General features: G+C 32.8%; 1 protein-coding gene across 50 annotated transcripts in view; it reads right to left on the bottom strand.

The window, feature by feature from the left end:
• Dscam1 (Down syndrome cell adhesion molecule 1) overlaps window positions 1-12,738 on the bottom strand; it is a 302,800-nt gene that overhangs the window by 42,168 nt on the left and 247,894 nt on the right. For all 50 annotated transcript variants that reach the window (XM_081758591.1, XM_081758585.1, XM_081758592.1 and 47 more), the window contains 8 exons: window positions 12,096-12,227; window positions 11,554-11,721; window positions 9,425-9,644; window positions 8,232-8,473; window positions 6,675-6,830; window positions 4,630-4,772; window positions 2,616-2,772; window positions 1,327-1,596 (listed from right to left, as the gene is read on the bottom strand). In XM_081758591.1, coding sequence (XP_081614717.1) covers window positions 1,327-1,596; window positions 2,616-2,772; window positions 4,630-4,772; window positions 6,675-6,830; window positions 8,232-8,473; window positions 9,425-9,644; window positions 11,554-11,721; window positions 12,096-12,227 — 1,488 coding nt within the window. The remainder of the gene's footprint in view (window positions 1-1,326; window positions 1,597-2,615; window positions 2,773-4,629; window positions 4,773-6,674; window positions 6,831-8,231; window positions 8,474-9,424; window positions 9,645-11,553; window positions 11,722-12,095; window positions 12,228-12,738) is intronic.

The raw sequence follows: 12,738 nt of genomic DNA, 5'->3' as shown, positions 1-12,738 counted from the left end.
CAACTGTGATGGTACCATGGTTACCATGCATTTACTTTATATTTCTGTCAGTGCAAGGTACCAAATTGAATGACTAGAAAAAGGAATGTTAAAGGAATCAACTAATAAAATTCACACTTCAAGTTGGAGATTTGTAAAAAGGGAAACATTTTATGGACGATGGTTGTAGAATTATTCATGCGCCAAAACGCATACAGTTCCAATACTATATCATAGAACAGGGATATAAACCTCTTTTTTACCTTATAAACAAGTAGATTCTTGTGGTTTCATATTTAACACATCAATTTAAATTAATAGTAGAGAAGAGAAATAGTATGTCCTTTTTCAGCACAGCAGACTGCAAGAGTACATAACTATGAATGCATGGTTATCGAATAAAATACAGATATTTATCAATTTAATGGAGACACCTTAGAAAAGTGCAACTGACCAGACTAATATGGCGTTAAACAAACTTTTGCCCCCAGATCAGCTCTGACGCGACGCGGAATTGAATAATAGAATTCGTAAGTGGTAGCAAGTGGAATATTACACCATTCTGCTTGCAGTGCATCACAGTTGTGTGAAAGAGGATGGAAGTGGAAATCTGCACTGGATTCGTGTCTTCAAAACGGGCCACAGATGTTCATTTATGTTAAGGTTCGCAGGTTGGACGGGTCAGTAAATAAATTCAACTACATCCTGACGTTCTGCAAACCACCCCGCAACAACTCCAACTGTGTGAATGGGCGCATTATCATGCTGAAATATGGCGTAATTACTCGGATACATCTGGACCATAGGATGTATAAGGTCTCCTAAAATGGCGACATAGTCACGCGCAGTAACGCGGCCGAATGTCAGAACAGGGCCCAACAATTTACCTTCTTTGCAAATCAGAAAGGACGCCCTTTTACTCTATCACTATTTGCTTAGGTCACTGCACACTGTCGTCCTACTGCTCCCTCCGTAGTGCAGAGTTTGCCCTAACACATTACCAACCAATCCCGCGCTGAGGTTGCCACATGACCATTGCCAACCCAAGAATTGACTTGCTTCCAACATCAGGTGTTTCCATTAAACAGACAAGTATCTATATTTATTAATAGTTTTTCATTACTCTGTTTCACATAGCATTAAAGTTTATATCAAGGTTCAGTTCTTAAACATCTGAATATCGCTTTATTGATTTTAAGTTCTTAACGAATAATTACTGAGATAAAAAAGAGCATTACAAACATATTAATTTCATGAGTAATTATCGTAAGTTGATGCGACATTACAATTAAATTAACAGTGAATATAGAAGCAAACTATGGTAGTAGTAAACTACCAATTACTTACCATGAACTACTAACTGATGCGTTACAATATCTTGTCCGAATGAATTTTCAACAAAGCACGAATATTCTCCAGCATCACTTCGAGTTACTTCTTTAATTAAAAGAGATCCTTCTGGTAGAAGTCGCATGCGATCGTTTGGTTGAAAAGCTGATCCCTTAACTTTCCATTGGATTTCTGGAGGAGGAATGCCTACTGCTTGGCAAGGCAATTTTACATCTTCTTTAAATGTTGCAGTGAATTTCCCATCAAAAGAAGCAATTTTGGCCGGAACTGGAAATAAAATACGTTCATTAATGCTCCAATCTATATTTTACAAAGAAATTTATAAGAGAACAATTAGTACTTATATGAAGAGTTAAATTATAATTATCATTGTTACTTGACAAAAGAATGTAGAAAACTAATTAGGCAAGTATATTGGAAACACTGTCTTGAATATTTTACTTTTGTCAAATAGTTGTCTAGAAGTGAAAGAAGCTGAATTAAAGTTACTGTTCTTCTCACTTATTCTCAGTATAAGACATGTAGGCTCATGAAGTTGCTTATAGAGTGGGTCATAAATCGCTTGACACTAACAGTTATTCAGTTTTCATTTGACTAGAGTAGCAGTAGGCAATTGACATAAACAATACATTCGGTGTGGTTCATGAATAATACGTTGTAAGAAGTCATTTTATAAAGGATTTAAGTATTGTAAGAGACACCTTAAATGACAATTTTAATGAATGGTGTGCAAACGAGGTACCATGAATGGCCAGCGCGTTTGACAGATCTCAACACAATGGATTTTTCTGTCTGGGGAGTAATAAAAATTCTTCCTGAAAAAATTACGTATGGAGCAGTTAAAAGAGCATATTACTTCTAAATTTGATAAATAATCATCCAACAACATTAGTAATGTAATATGTTTACTATGCTTAAAAAATCTAGTTTGTGCATTGGAAATGACAGAGGACACCTAATTTAATGTTATGATACCATTTGCAATAATTTCATAGTTTCGTAGTTGATACATAAATAATTTCAAATTATTTTTTGTCAAGTGACTTATATGACTCATCCTGTATATTGCCTACTGTTAGATATCAGATTTCGGTTAACTTTTTGGTTACTGGACTAGGTAAGTATTTTACAAAGCTCTAAATGATCATTCTGTCTCGTTCTGAATCATCAATTCTAGGTGATGGAACGTTGTATTTCATTTAGAAACACATTTGTCAAATGAATATATGTCTCGTTGAACCTTCCTTTTAAAGAAAAACATATTTAAAAACATTAAATATTCTCACCTTTCCCACTTGGTGATAATGTGACTTGCTTAGATGGTTGACCTTCTCCAATATTTGTCGAAGCAGTTACCCAAAACTGATATCGTTCCTTCTTCTTCAGTCCAGATGCTTCGTAGCTCATTTGGAAGGGAGGAACTTTTTCACTTTTTGGTTCAGCCTAAAAATAATAACATATAAATAATTCGACTGTGTACACACAGGTAGTTATCAAAATAACTGAAGAATGCACGAATGAATAATTAAAAAATGCAAGTTTCTCGATTAAATGTCTTGAAATATAACTTGTATTTGACGTGGAATTAAGACAATTACTCGTAAATCATTTCGAGAAAAATACTCAACCATTCTTCATATAATGCAGTACTCAATTTCACCAGTGACAATGATGATAAAATCTGTGTTAGATTCGAGGCTCTAAAACTTACCATTTAAGTTCAATAGTGTTTAAGTCGGGAGATCCTACAGGCTAGGGAAGGTGTTGAAGTTCATCCTGATGTTCTTTAAATCTCAGCTAAACATGTCCGGTTGTGCGTACTGGTTCATTGTTTTCTTGGAAGACTACGTTGTTACTAGGGAGCTACATTTGTACCATAGTAGAATGCAAATGGTCATTTAAAGTGTCCACATAAACATTGGAAATAATTCATCTTTGCGGGGAGTAATATGAACCACGGAATATTATGAAATTGATCCCCACGACAGCACAGAACCACAGCCATGTTTAACGATAGGAAGAAGGTAGTCTGGAACATTCGTCTTAAATACGGAATGGAGTTTGAAATAAGGAGAACAGCGGATCATATTATTATCTTGCAATTATCTGCGGTTAAAATCGCAACCCAACTGTGAATGTTGAGGTAATACAACTGTCGCCTGTCTGTGTTTCTAGAAATAGGACTTTCGATATGTAGACAGTTGTGTTGCATCAGGTGACAACTCTTTTCAATAGTCAGCGATTCATGTCACCGACTCTGTTGTGTTCACTGTTTTCCTTCTTTGGTAATGTCTTGTTTCAAGTTCTGTGTTCCGTCATCATCTTCTCATTGTCGCTGTTGATACATCTAACACACTGATGATCTTGGATACATTTGTTTCACCTAACTCCACAGACACAACTTTTCCTTTTTGAAGATGAAGAAGATATTCTATTGTGTATCAACATCATCTGACCTATCGTACACGAACATTTGCTACATTGCCTTGCATACTACTTAATACTTGCGTAATACTAAGACATTCTTGCGAAAGGATCCATACACAATTTATTGTAGATTTCTAATTTTGATAGAAGTAGGAAGGAAGAAGCTTTTGATACCTAGGTAATATTATTAGTAATGATATGAAGTGTGAACGGAAAATAAAAGCAAGGATAGCTTTAGAATTAAGAAAATAGTGTTTTGTGGGACCTTGAATAAATAGTTGAAAAAAAGACTTATAAAATGCTTTGTATCGAGTATTGTACTGTATGAGTCAGAAACATGGACATTATGCGAAAATGATGAAAAAAGACTGGAAGCATGATATTTCTTTGTGTAGCGTCCCCGTTATGCCCTTTGGGCCAAAGAAAACGAATGATTAATGGAAGTGAATGATTGGGAAATCAAATTTTTTGTGCTCTTCCACCGGAAGTTGAACTTGGGACCATGTGTATCAAAGAGACACTCACTATCCACTATAGCAGCGGGAAGGGCCAGGGTTTTACCTGGTGTAGTGTTGAAGAATATTCTATACCGGAGTGTTTACTATGTGGAGAAAAAAAAGTAAATGGGTGCCGTGTAAAATTTTGTATACTCATAGGGTGTTAATATAAGGAAAAAGTTGGAAAAAACTGATCTATAGTCTTAAATTTAGAACACAAGGATGGCGATACAATGATAAAATATTGCACGCTGAATGAAATCATACACATGTCAAGTTATTCAGAAACTTGTTGCAACGTAGAATTATTTTCATTGAATATATATGGTGGTATGTTACATATTATTATGATTAATGGTAATAATAAATATCTTACCTCTTTGTTATCTTCGGAAGCTTCTCGAACGTATACTGTGTACTGAATAACAATGCCGTTAGGCTGCTCTGGTGGCTTCCAACTCACTAAAATGGAGTCTCCCGACATCACAAGAGCTTTTACAGCGGCAGGGGCCTCAGGAACTGAAAAGAACGTAAATAAAATACCAGTGCTGTATAATGTCTCAGATGTGTTAAATTAGTATTGTACAATATCTTAACTGTGTTAAACTAGCACTGTACAGTGTCTCGACTGTGTTAACTTTAATCTAAACAATTTCTGCGACCAATTCCTTTGTATTGTTTAATCTCTTCTCGTATCTTTGTTATGTTATTTTTTTATTTTCCATGCACGACTGCCCCACAGCCTCATGGCTAGGGCCTCAGTTTCGTTGCTCATATGGTTACAAATTCAGCTTCTATTGGAAATTATTCATTGCAGCTTTGGAAAATTCAAGATTGCTAACAAAACTCCAACTGACCAAAGCAGTGTATATATTTTAAGATTATATATTTGAGTTACGGTTTCGGCTATGTAACATAGCCGAAACTGTAACAGAAATATATAATCTTAAAATATATATACTGCTTTGATCAGTTGGAGTTTTATTAGCATTCTATTGGAAGTAAAATACCTAAGATGTAAAGCTGAAGAGTGGTTTGTACTAAAGATCCCATTCGGAATCTTAGTATTGCATTAGGATATAAACCAAAGTCACTAATCACTTTTTATTTTATTTTATGTGTGTGATATTAATTTTTTTTTCAATTAAATAATGCTTGTTTATACAAATCAAATTCCATGAAATTAGTCATCAACATTTTTGGACGATTAAGCATGGCGTTCACCTTTCGTGGGTTCTCCACCAGGCCATGTGTGGACATTGTATAAGACAAAACTATGTCCGTAAATCGTGAATTTTATCCCTAAATATTCAGAATTTCTAATTAGAATATCCCTTCTCCTTTTTCCCCCCATAATATCAGTGAAGATAATAACACTCATTCTAAAACAGTCATTGCATTATTAAGCATGTACGTTTGACTATGAACTTGAATTTTCAGTTTTTCAAACCGCTGGCAAGGATTGTTAAATTCAATTATTTTTGTAATCTTTATATACAAGTGCAGTAAAAACAGTTTGAGATATTCATCTTTGTACAAAAAATTATTCAGTTGAAAGAGTAATAATTGCGTATCTACACAGTTGCATATATATATGAAAAAATTAACTGATTTTACTATATATTACACTAACAATATATATTCCATAGACAAATATTACACTAAAAAAGGACCAAAATCATTAAAATTGCTTGATAGGTAAAGTAAATATTAATAAAATAGTTTTCGTGGTATGGTCAGGTTATATATGATACCATTGGACATTTAAAATATTGGAGAAAACCTAAACTGTACAGAACATGATTTCCTGATTATTTGAGGAAAAGAAAAAGAAAGTAATAAAAGGAAAAGTAATTAAAAGACATGAACTCAAAAGTAATTACTACGATAGTATTTACAAATCCGTTAGGAAATATTACAAGAACATTTTGTAACATCATACTTTACAACACAATAAAGCACATGAAGCTGCGAAATGTATGACGATTTAATTCAAAGAATGGGAAGAATATAATTATATATTGAACGAACGACATATGTAATACAGAATGGTATGGAAGATTAGAAAAAACTCCAGAGTAGAGCGAAATTATTTTTAAACATCCCGAATATAAGTTATGATAGTTGATAATGTACAATCTTGTTCACTAATCCTGGCTACAGACATCGGAGAGGAAAAAACACTTATCTACAGATGGAATTAATTAATCTGCTTTGACCAACTGAGATCTTGTTCAAGGCAAAATATCAAAACCTTCTGCACACTGTTGTAAGAATATGTATGACTTGAAAAAGAAGTTTATATATATATATATATATATATATATATATATATATATATATATATATATATATATATATTTATAAGACTGTGCATTAGCTTTCCTCTTGGTTATAATTTGTATCCTACAAACTACTCACCGTCCTGTTCTGTCTGACAATGAATTGGAGTACTTCGAACACCATCACCACCAGATGTAAATGCCAGAACTTGCATGCTGTAGTTGGTGTACTTCTGTAATCCATGTAAAATTGTTTCACTGGATGAAGTAATCTTTGTGTCTTTAGTGTTTTCATCTGTAACAAATAAAATATATGCCATGATCATTATATAAGCATTGGCCATTCGAAATTTACATTCTAGTAAAGTAATATCGTTACCTATATTTACCTACTATCTAGTAAGATTTAAAATTTCCTTTCACCACAAAACAGCGGTCATTCGGCGAGGCATTAATTCAGTGAGATGGAAATAAGTGTCTTGAGGGTACCTGATAACATAATAGTAAGAGAAGTCCATTAACTTCTATTTATTTCAAATTATTTGTGATGTAAAGCAAACTCACTTTTCCAATTCGAACCACAAATGTTCAACTAATTGTACCTAACCTGTTAATTTGGAGTCCTTTTACTATGATGTTTCTCAAACCATTTCTTGACGATTCCAGCAATGTGGCATAATTCATTACGTTGTTGGTAGTAGCTGTCACCACCAAAGACCGCAGTTAGCATAAATGAATGCACTTGTTTCGTCATGATGCTCAATACTGAACAGCTGTCGACTTCATCTGTCCAACAAAAATATTACGCACAGTATCACACCACAATGGCCTATCTATCTGACGAACAATATATCCAGGTACCATAGGTACGACTGTAATCGCCTGTACATGTAATACTCTCCAAGAATTTGGATTCGTCATAGCAGGTGACATGTTTTCAGTATTCCATAGTCCAACGTTGATTATTATGTGCACATTTCATTCGTTGTCATTGATAAAGTGCATTTAAAACTTGCAAATCACTGAATCTACTGCTATTTAGAAGAGTTCGATAAACTGTGTATGCTGAAAAACATTACCATGCCTCTTCTGTTCAAGATCTGATTGATTTTACTGATTGTGGCCTGCATTCGCTGTGCATAAGATATCTGGTGGCCTCACATCAATCAATGCAACTCAGATGACACACAGATCGGTATCGGTTCCATATTACCCTTTGTTGCACCATGTTAGACACATTTTCATCAGAGAGATACTAAGACGAACTGTCTCAGAAATGCTGCTTCCAAAAGACGATCTTTTATCACAATTTATTATTATTATTATTATTATTATTATTATTATTATTATTATTATTATTATTATTATTATTATTATTATTATTATTATTATTATTATTATTATTAAACCATGATAGATCCCAATTTGACATTTCACTTACAACAAACAGAAAGCCTGAGTTGAGAACACACCGTATTACCGTAGTTTGGGCTCTGTATATGGTGAGAGTGATGTCAAATTAGCAAGAACTAATGTTTTCTGGCCTGATAGGTGTGTCTGTTCTTTCACTAGGCGTGCTCATTTCTTAGGAGGGGCAACAGCTTATCAGTGTAAAAGTTCGTGGGTAATGACTAGTTTTACATCAAGAAAAAACATATTATTAAAATTTAAGAGATCAGACAGAAAAATTACTTACCATACCAAAATTCACTAGGACCATAGACGACTTTGTATCCCTTAATGACGCCATTTGCTGATGTCAATGGTGGAGACACCCAGGAAACTCGGATTGTCTGTGAAGTAAGAGTAGTACAAGTCGTATCTTGAGGTGGTTGTTCTGGTGTTCCCTCTGCTGTGTACTGTCTTGTTTCTTCTGACATAGGTCCTGCGCCGACTTTGTTAAAAGCTTGTACCACCACTGAGTACTGAGTGTACGTTCTAGAATAAATTAATTATTTAATTAGCAAATAATGTTACTTCACCAAAAGAATCTCAGATTATAGTATTCTTTTCATTTTATCAATAAATAAGATTTCATCAATGGTATTTATTAATTGAAACATTTAAGATTATTCATTTATTTAAATGTTATATTATTATTCATTAAAAAAATGAAAATACGTGATGGATCAAAAACTTTCTGATACAAGTTTTTGTATCTTGTAATACAACATAATGCTTTATTTCAAAGGAATTTATTAACATAAATATTAAATATTTAGTATTATAGAAAACCAATGATACGCATGATGAACTATAAAGAACTGAGTTGTGTATGCTTCAAAACTGTTGTGAACAGTTAAGTTCACTTTACTGCTTTTATCTGGTTGGTCAGTGTGTTTGGTCTCGGATGGATGAATATGCCTGCTTAAACCTTTTCTCGTTAAGTCTTAACATGATTCAGATCACGCGAGTTCGGACAGTTTTGCTATGTATTAAGAAAACATCTTTGATTTTGATCCTGCTATGGCATGTACTCTATTGCATAAAAATATATACAGTATGGGATAGGGTTATTTATAATAAAAAAAAAGTGTTTGAGTGTAATTATAGAAAATAGCAAAATGACAATAATAATTCGAAAACGGTGTAATTTATTAATATATCCGAAATTTCTGGGCTATCTCTGGTACTGCACATTAATAAAACTGATAATTTTATTTGAAAAAAAAAAAAAAAAAATTTGGTCAGAAAAATTAGATAAAGTCAACGAAAGAAATATTGGTTTGAGTGTTTTACGGATGCTCTTATAGAGTTACATTTCGTTTCAAAGTTATTGGATTCTTATAATAATACCGACTGCACTGATACGTATCGTATCTCGTTAAAGGAAAGGAAAATGTTTGTAATATGATGTATTTAAAACAAATCAAATATCTTATTACTTACTTGAGATTTGTGATCTGCAAGTGATGTTCTCTACCTTCTTCTATGCTAAACTCTACAGTCTCAAATAAGTAGGGTTGATCAGACGAAGCAAGTTTATATCCAACATAGTAACCCAAAATTTCCCCATTCCATTCATCTTTCTCTGGTGGTTTCCAGAAAATTTTAAGGGTATGTTGATCCACAGCTTCAACTCGAACACTAGTTGGGGGGCCACTTGGAGCTGCAAGTTAGAATTATGTAAGAGCATTATTAAAAGAAAATTTGTGTTCTAAGAAATCTTTTATGCTTCTGCACAGCAGTAATTTAACTGTTTTTATGAGAGATTTTATGGCTTAAAATGCCCAGAATTTTATCGTCACAGAAATTAAATCCCGGAGGTGAATCTTGTCCTATGCTACATCAAAACAATCAGAATTATTATTATTCAGCTTTATATTCACTCACACTTTTTTAGGACTATTGGAAGGTTACTTTCTACAGACTTTCCAACTAACAATCTATGCACCTATGCGTATTTTCTATTCTAGCAAAGGTCTCACCCATCTTAAGTCTTAATTTAATTGTCTGTTCTATATTTGATGACGACTACACGTTCTCTCTTACGTAACAGTCTCTATTCATTCACTCGTTTGACTCTTTTTGCTCCACATATTTTCGCTCAGACTTTATTTTCTAAAATATTCCTCCTGTGTTCATCGCTACTAATCAGAGGCAAACTTCCACATTCATAGAGTACAACAAGTAAAATTATAGTTTTGTAAATTTTTACTTCAAATTTCTTCGGTATTAGTCGATCTGAACCAACTTCTTTTCGGAATATTAACACGCATCATAAATCTATTAACTAAATATAAAAAATAAGAAGGAAAAGCCCTTCACATCTATTCAAACATTGAAAATATAATATGAACCTCTTTTTCATCCTAAACTAAATAGTTTTTCATCAGCTCATAAATAAATAATTAAGATATATTTCATTTGCCATATTGTGGAAGATTAATTTATGTATGAAGAAAGATGGAAGCTACTGTTACATGATATTTATACTGAGTTACAAACTCTTTTTTTTTTTAATGTCGTTATTTCTAGTTATATCAGTTTACTTTATACAATAAATGCAAGTCACTTCACAGCTTAAGAAAAGAAGACTTTTAGCAATATGTCACAAGTTAGTGTAAAATCTGCTTTTGAGGAATTAGCTTGCAGATGGTTGTAGAATATTTAACCGAAATATAACCAAGAATCAACTAAATTTACGAAATGTGCAGTTTTATTCTTTATTAGAGAATGCGCATTAAAATGCGAATAGTTTCATAAAAGTTATAGAAATATCTTCCTTCACCAGAAAATAGTATTATACTGAACTGAGTAACTCTTATAGCTATAGCCAACGAATTCAAAAGTAAATCCGTTATACACTTAATCTTTTTCAACATAAGCCTCACATGTCCGTAAAATGAGGTTGAGACAATGAAAGAAAGTTCGGCGTTATAGCCTTCTAAGTTGCTCAACATATTGTAACTCACAAACATCATTTCCAGAATTTTACGTCGAAGTGTTTGTTTATTTTGTTAAAAATTGGAACACTGTCTCGGACGCCTCACAATAATTCCATAAAAGAGTAACATTCGAAATTATGTGCGAAAATGAACCTACTGTCTAGTCTTCTCAGATGTATACTATGTGTACTCAACATATTGAACTTTATAACAATTATTTTTAGATTTAGATTAAAGTATTATTTATTTATTTCAATTACAAACAATGTCTTGGCTTGCTAACAACGCTTTCATTGGAAATAAAATTCAAAATTGCACGCGAAAATGTACTTATATAATATTTCTATTAATCTTGTGCTTGGCTAAACAATAATGTTTTATAATGCTTCGACTAGAGGAAAAAGGGGCCTAATCAGAAACAACTAGACTAAGATCACGTTTAAATATTTTCCGAAATTCTTTTACGTCATACAGTACTGTTGTTTATAATTGATATATATGCGTCTCCAATGATAAGCTCTTATGAAAAGAAATATCCATCTAACTTCTTTTCATTACAGTATAACCCACTGATACAAATAATCCAATACAGTTCTTCGATTTTAGAAGCAAAAGGCCTTCCAAAATTACCTTCTTCAGCTGTAATAATTGTAACAGTGTCTGATGGATCTGATGAGCCGACTTCATTTTCCGCTACAATCCGAAGGTGATAAGTAGTTGCAGGATGAAGATTGAATACACCTGCTACTGTTTGCTGACCAGGAACAAGTACTCGATCAATATCCACGTCCCAGGTACCTGTAAGGGAATAATATTTAATGTACTAATTATATAGCGAAAAATGAATGGCAAACACACACAGTATTCATGAACGTTAGGCAAATGTCTTTAATGGACAACCACATCTTTTAACAAGATATCAGGAATTAACACTTTACATAATCTGTCTTGCAAGCTTTTGCACCTAAAAGCAATCACGTCGTATCGTATATAAGATGATTATATCAATTATATTTCTATGTGAACAATTATACTAATTTCAGAAATGATTATTAAATACGATCATAAATATTTATATAAAAATAAATAAATAAATATTACATAAAAGATGACTGTTACATTATAACTTTTTATTTACATTTAAATAGTTACAAAAGTTGAATAAAACTTGCCTTTTGATATTTTGTATTCAATAAGGTATCTTGTTATAGGTGAATTTCCGTCATACGGGGCAGCCCATGATAGTTGTACTGACCGGCCCGATTTATCTAAAACTTTTAGACCATACGGCACTTCTGGAGCCTCTAAAAATATAAATATCCTATTGTTAATACATATGTTCTATACAAATTTTACATTAATATACAGATAAACATACTATCAAACGATATTAATTATTTGATGTAAGTCTAACCAATTTTTATCATATGTAGATAACGTGAAAATACAGGTTTTTAGAAAACCTTGAATGTATTTTTCCTACTAAAATGCACGGGCACTGAAGGACAAGGCATTTATTGGTGTCACACATTATTGGTGTAAAATAAAGTTACAAGTAACTACTTCCGCCACGATAATAAAATACCCGTGTGATATTTAATTTAATGATCTTCGCAAATGAAATAGATGATTAATGCAGATGAATGACGACGGAAGAATGAAAAGAATGGGGAAAACAAGAAGATTCCGCGAAAATCTATCACCAATTCACATGGCTTGGATAAAATCACAGATCTTTTGCACTAGAAATTAATGTTCTACCCTATTTCCAAATCCATATTTGTATTAAGACTAAAGTGTTTACCAATAACTTAA

This window comes from Thermobia domestica, chromosome 5 (genome assembly GCF_964235325.1).
Source record: "Thermobia domestica chromosome 5, izTheDome1.hap1.1, whole genome shotgun sequence".
Taxonomy (NCBI): Eukaryota; Metazoa; Arthropoda; class Insecta; order Zygentoma; family Lepismatidae; genus Thermobia; species Thermobia domestica.
This window is presented reverse-complemented; position numbering and strand designations above follow the sequence as displayed.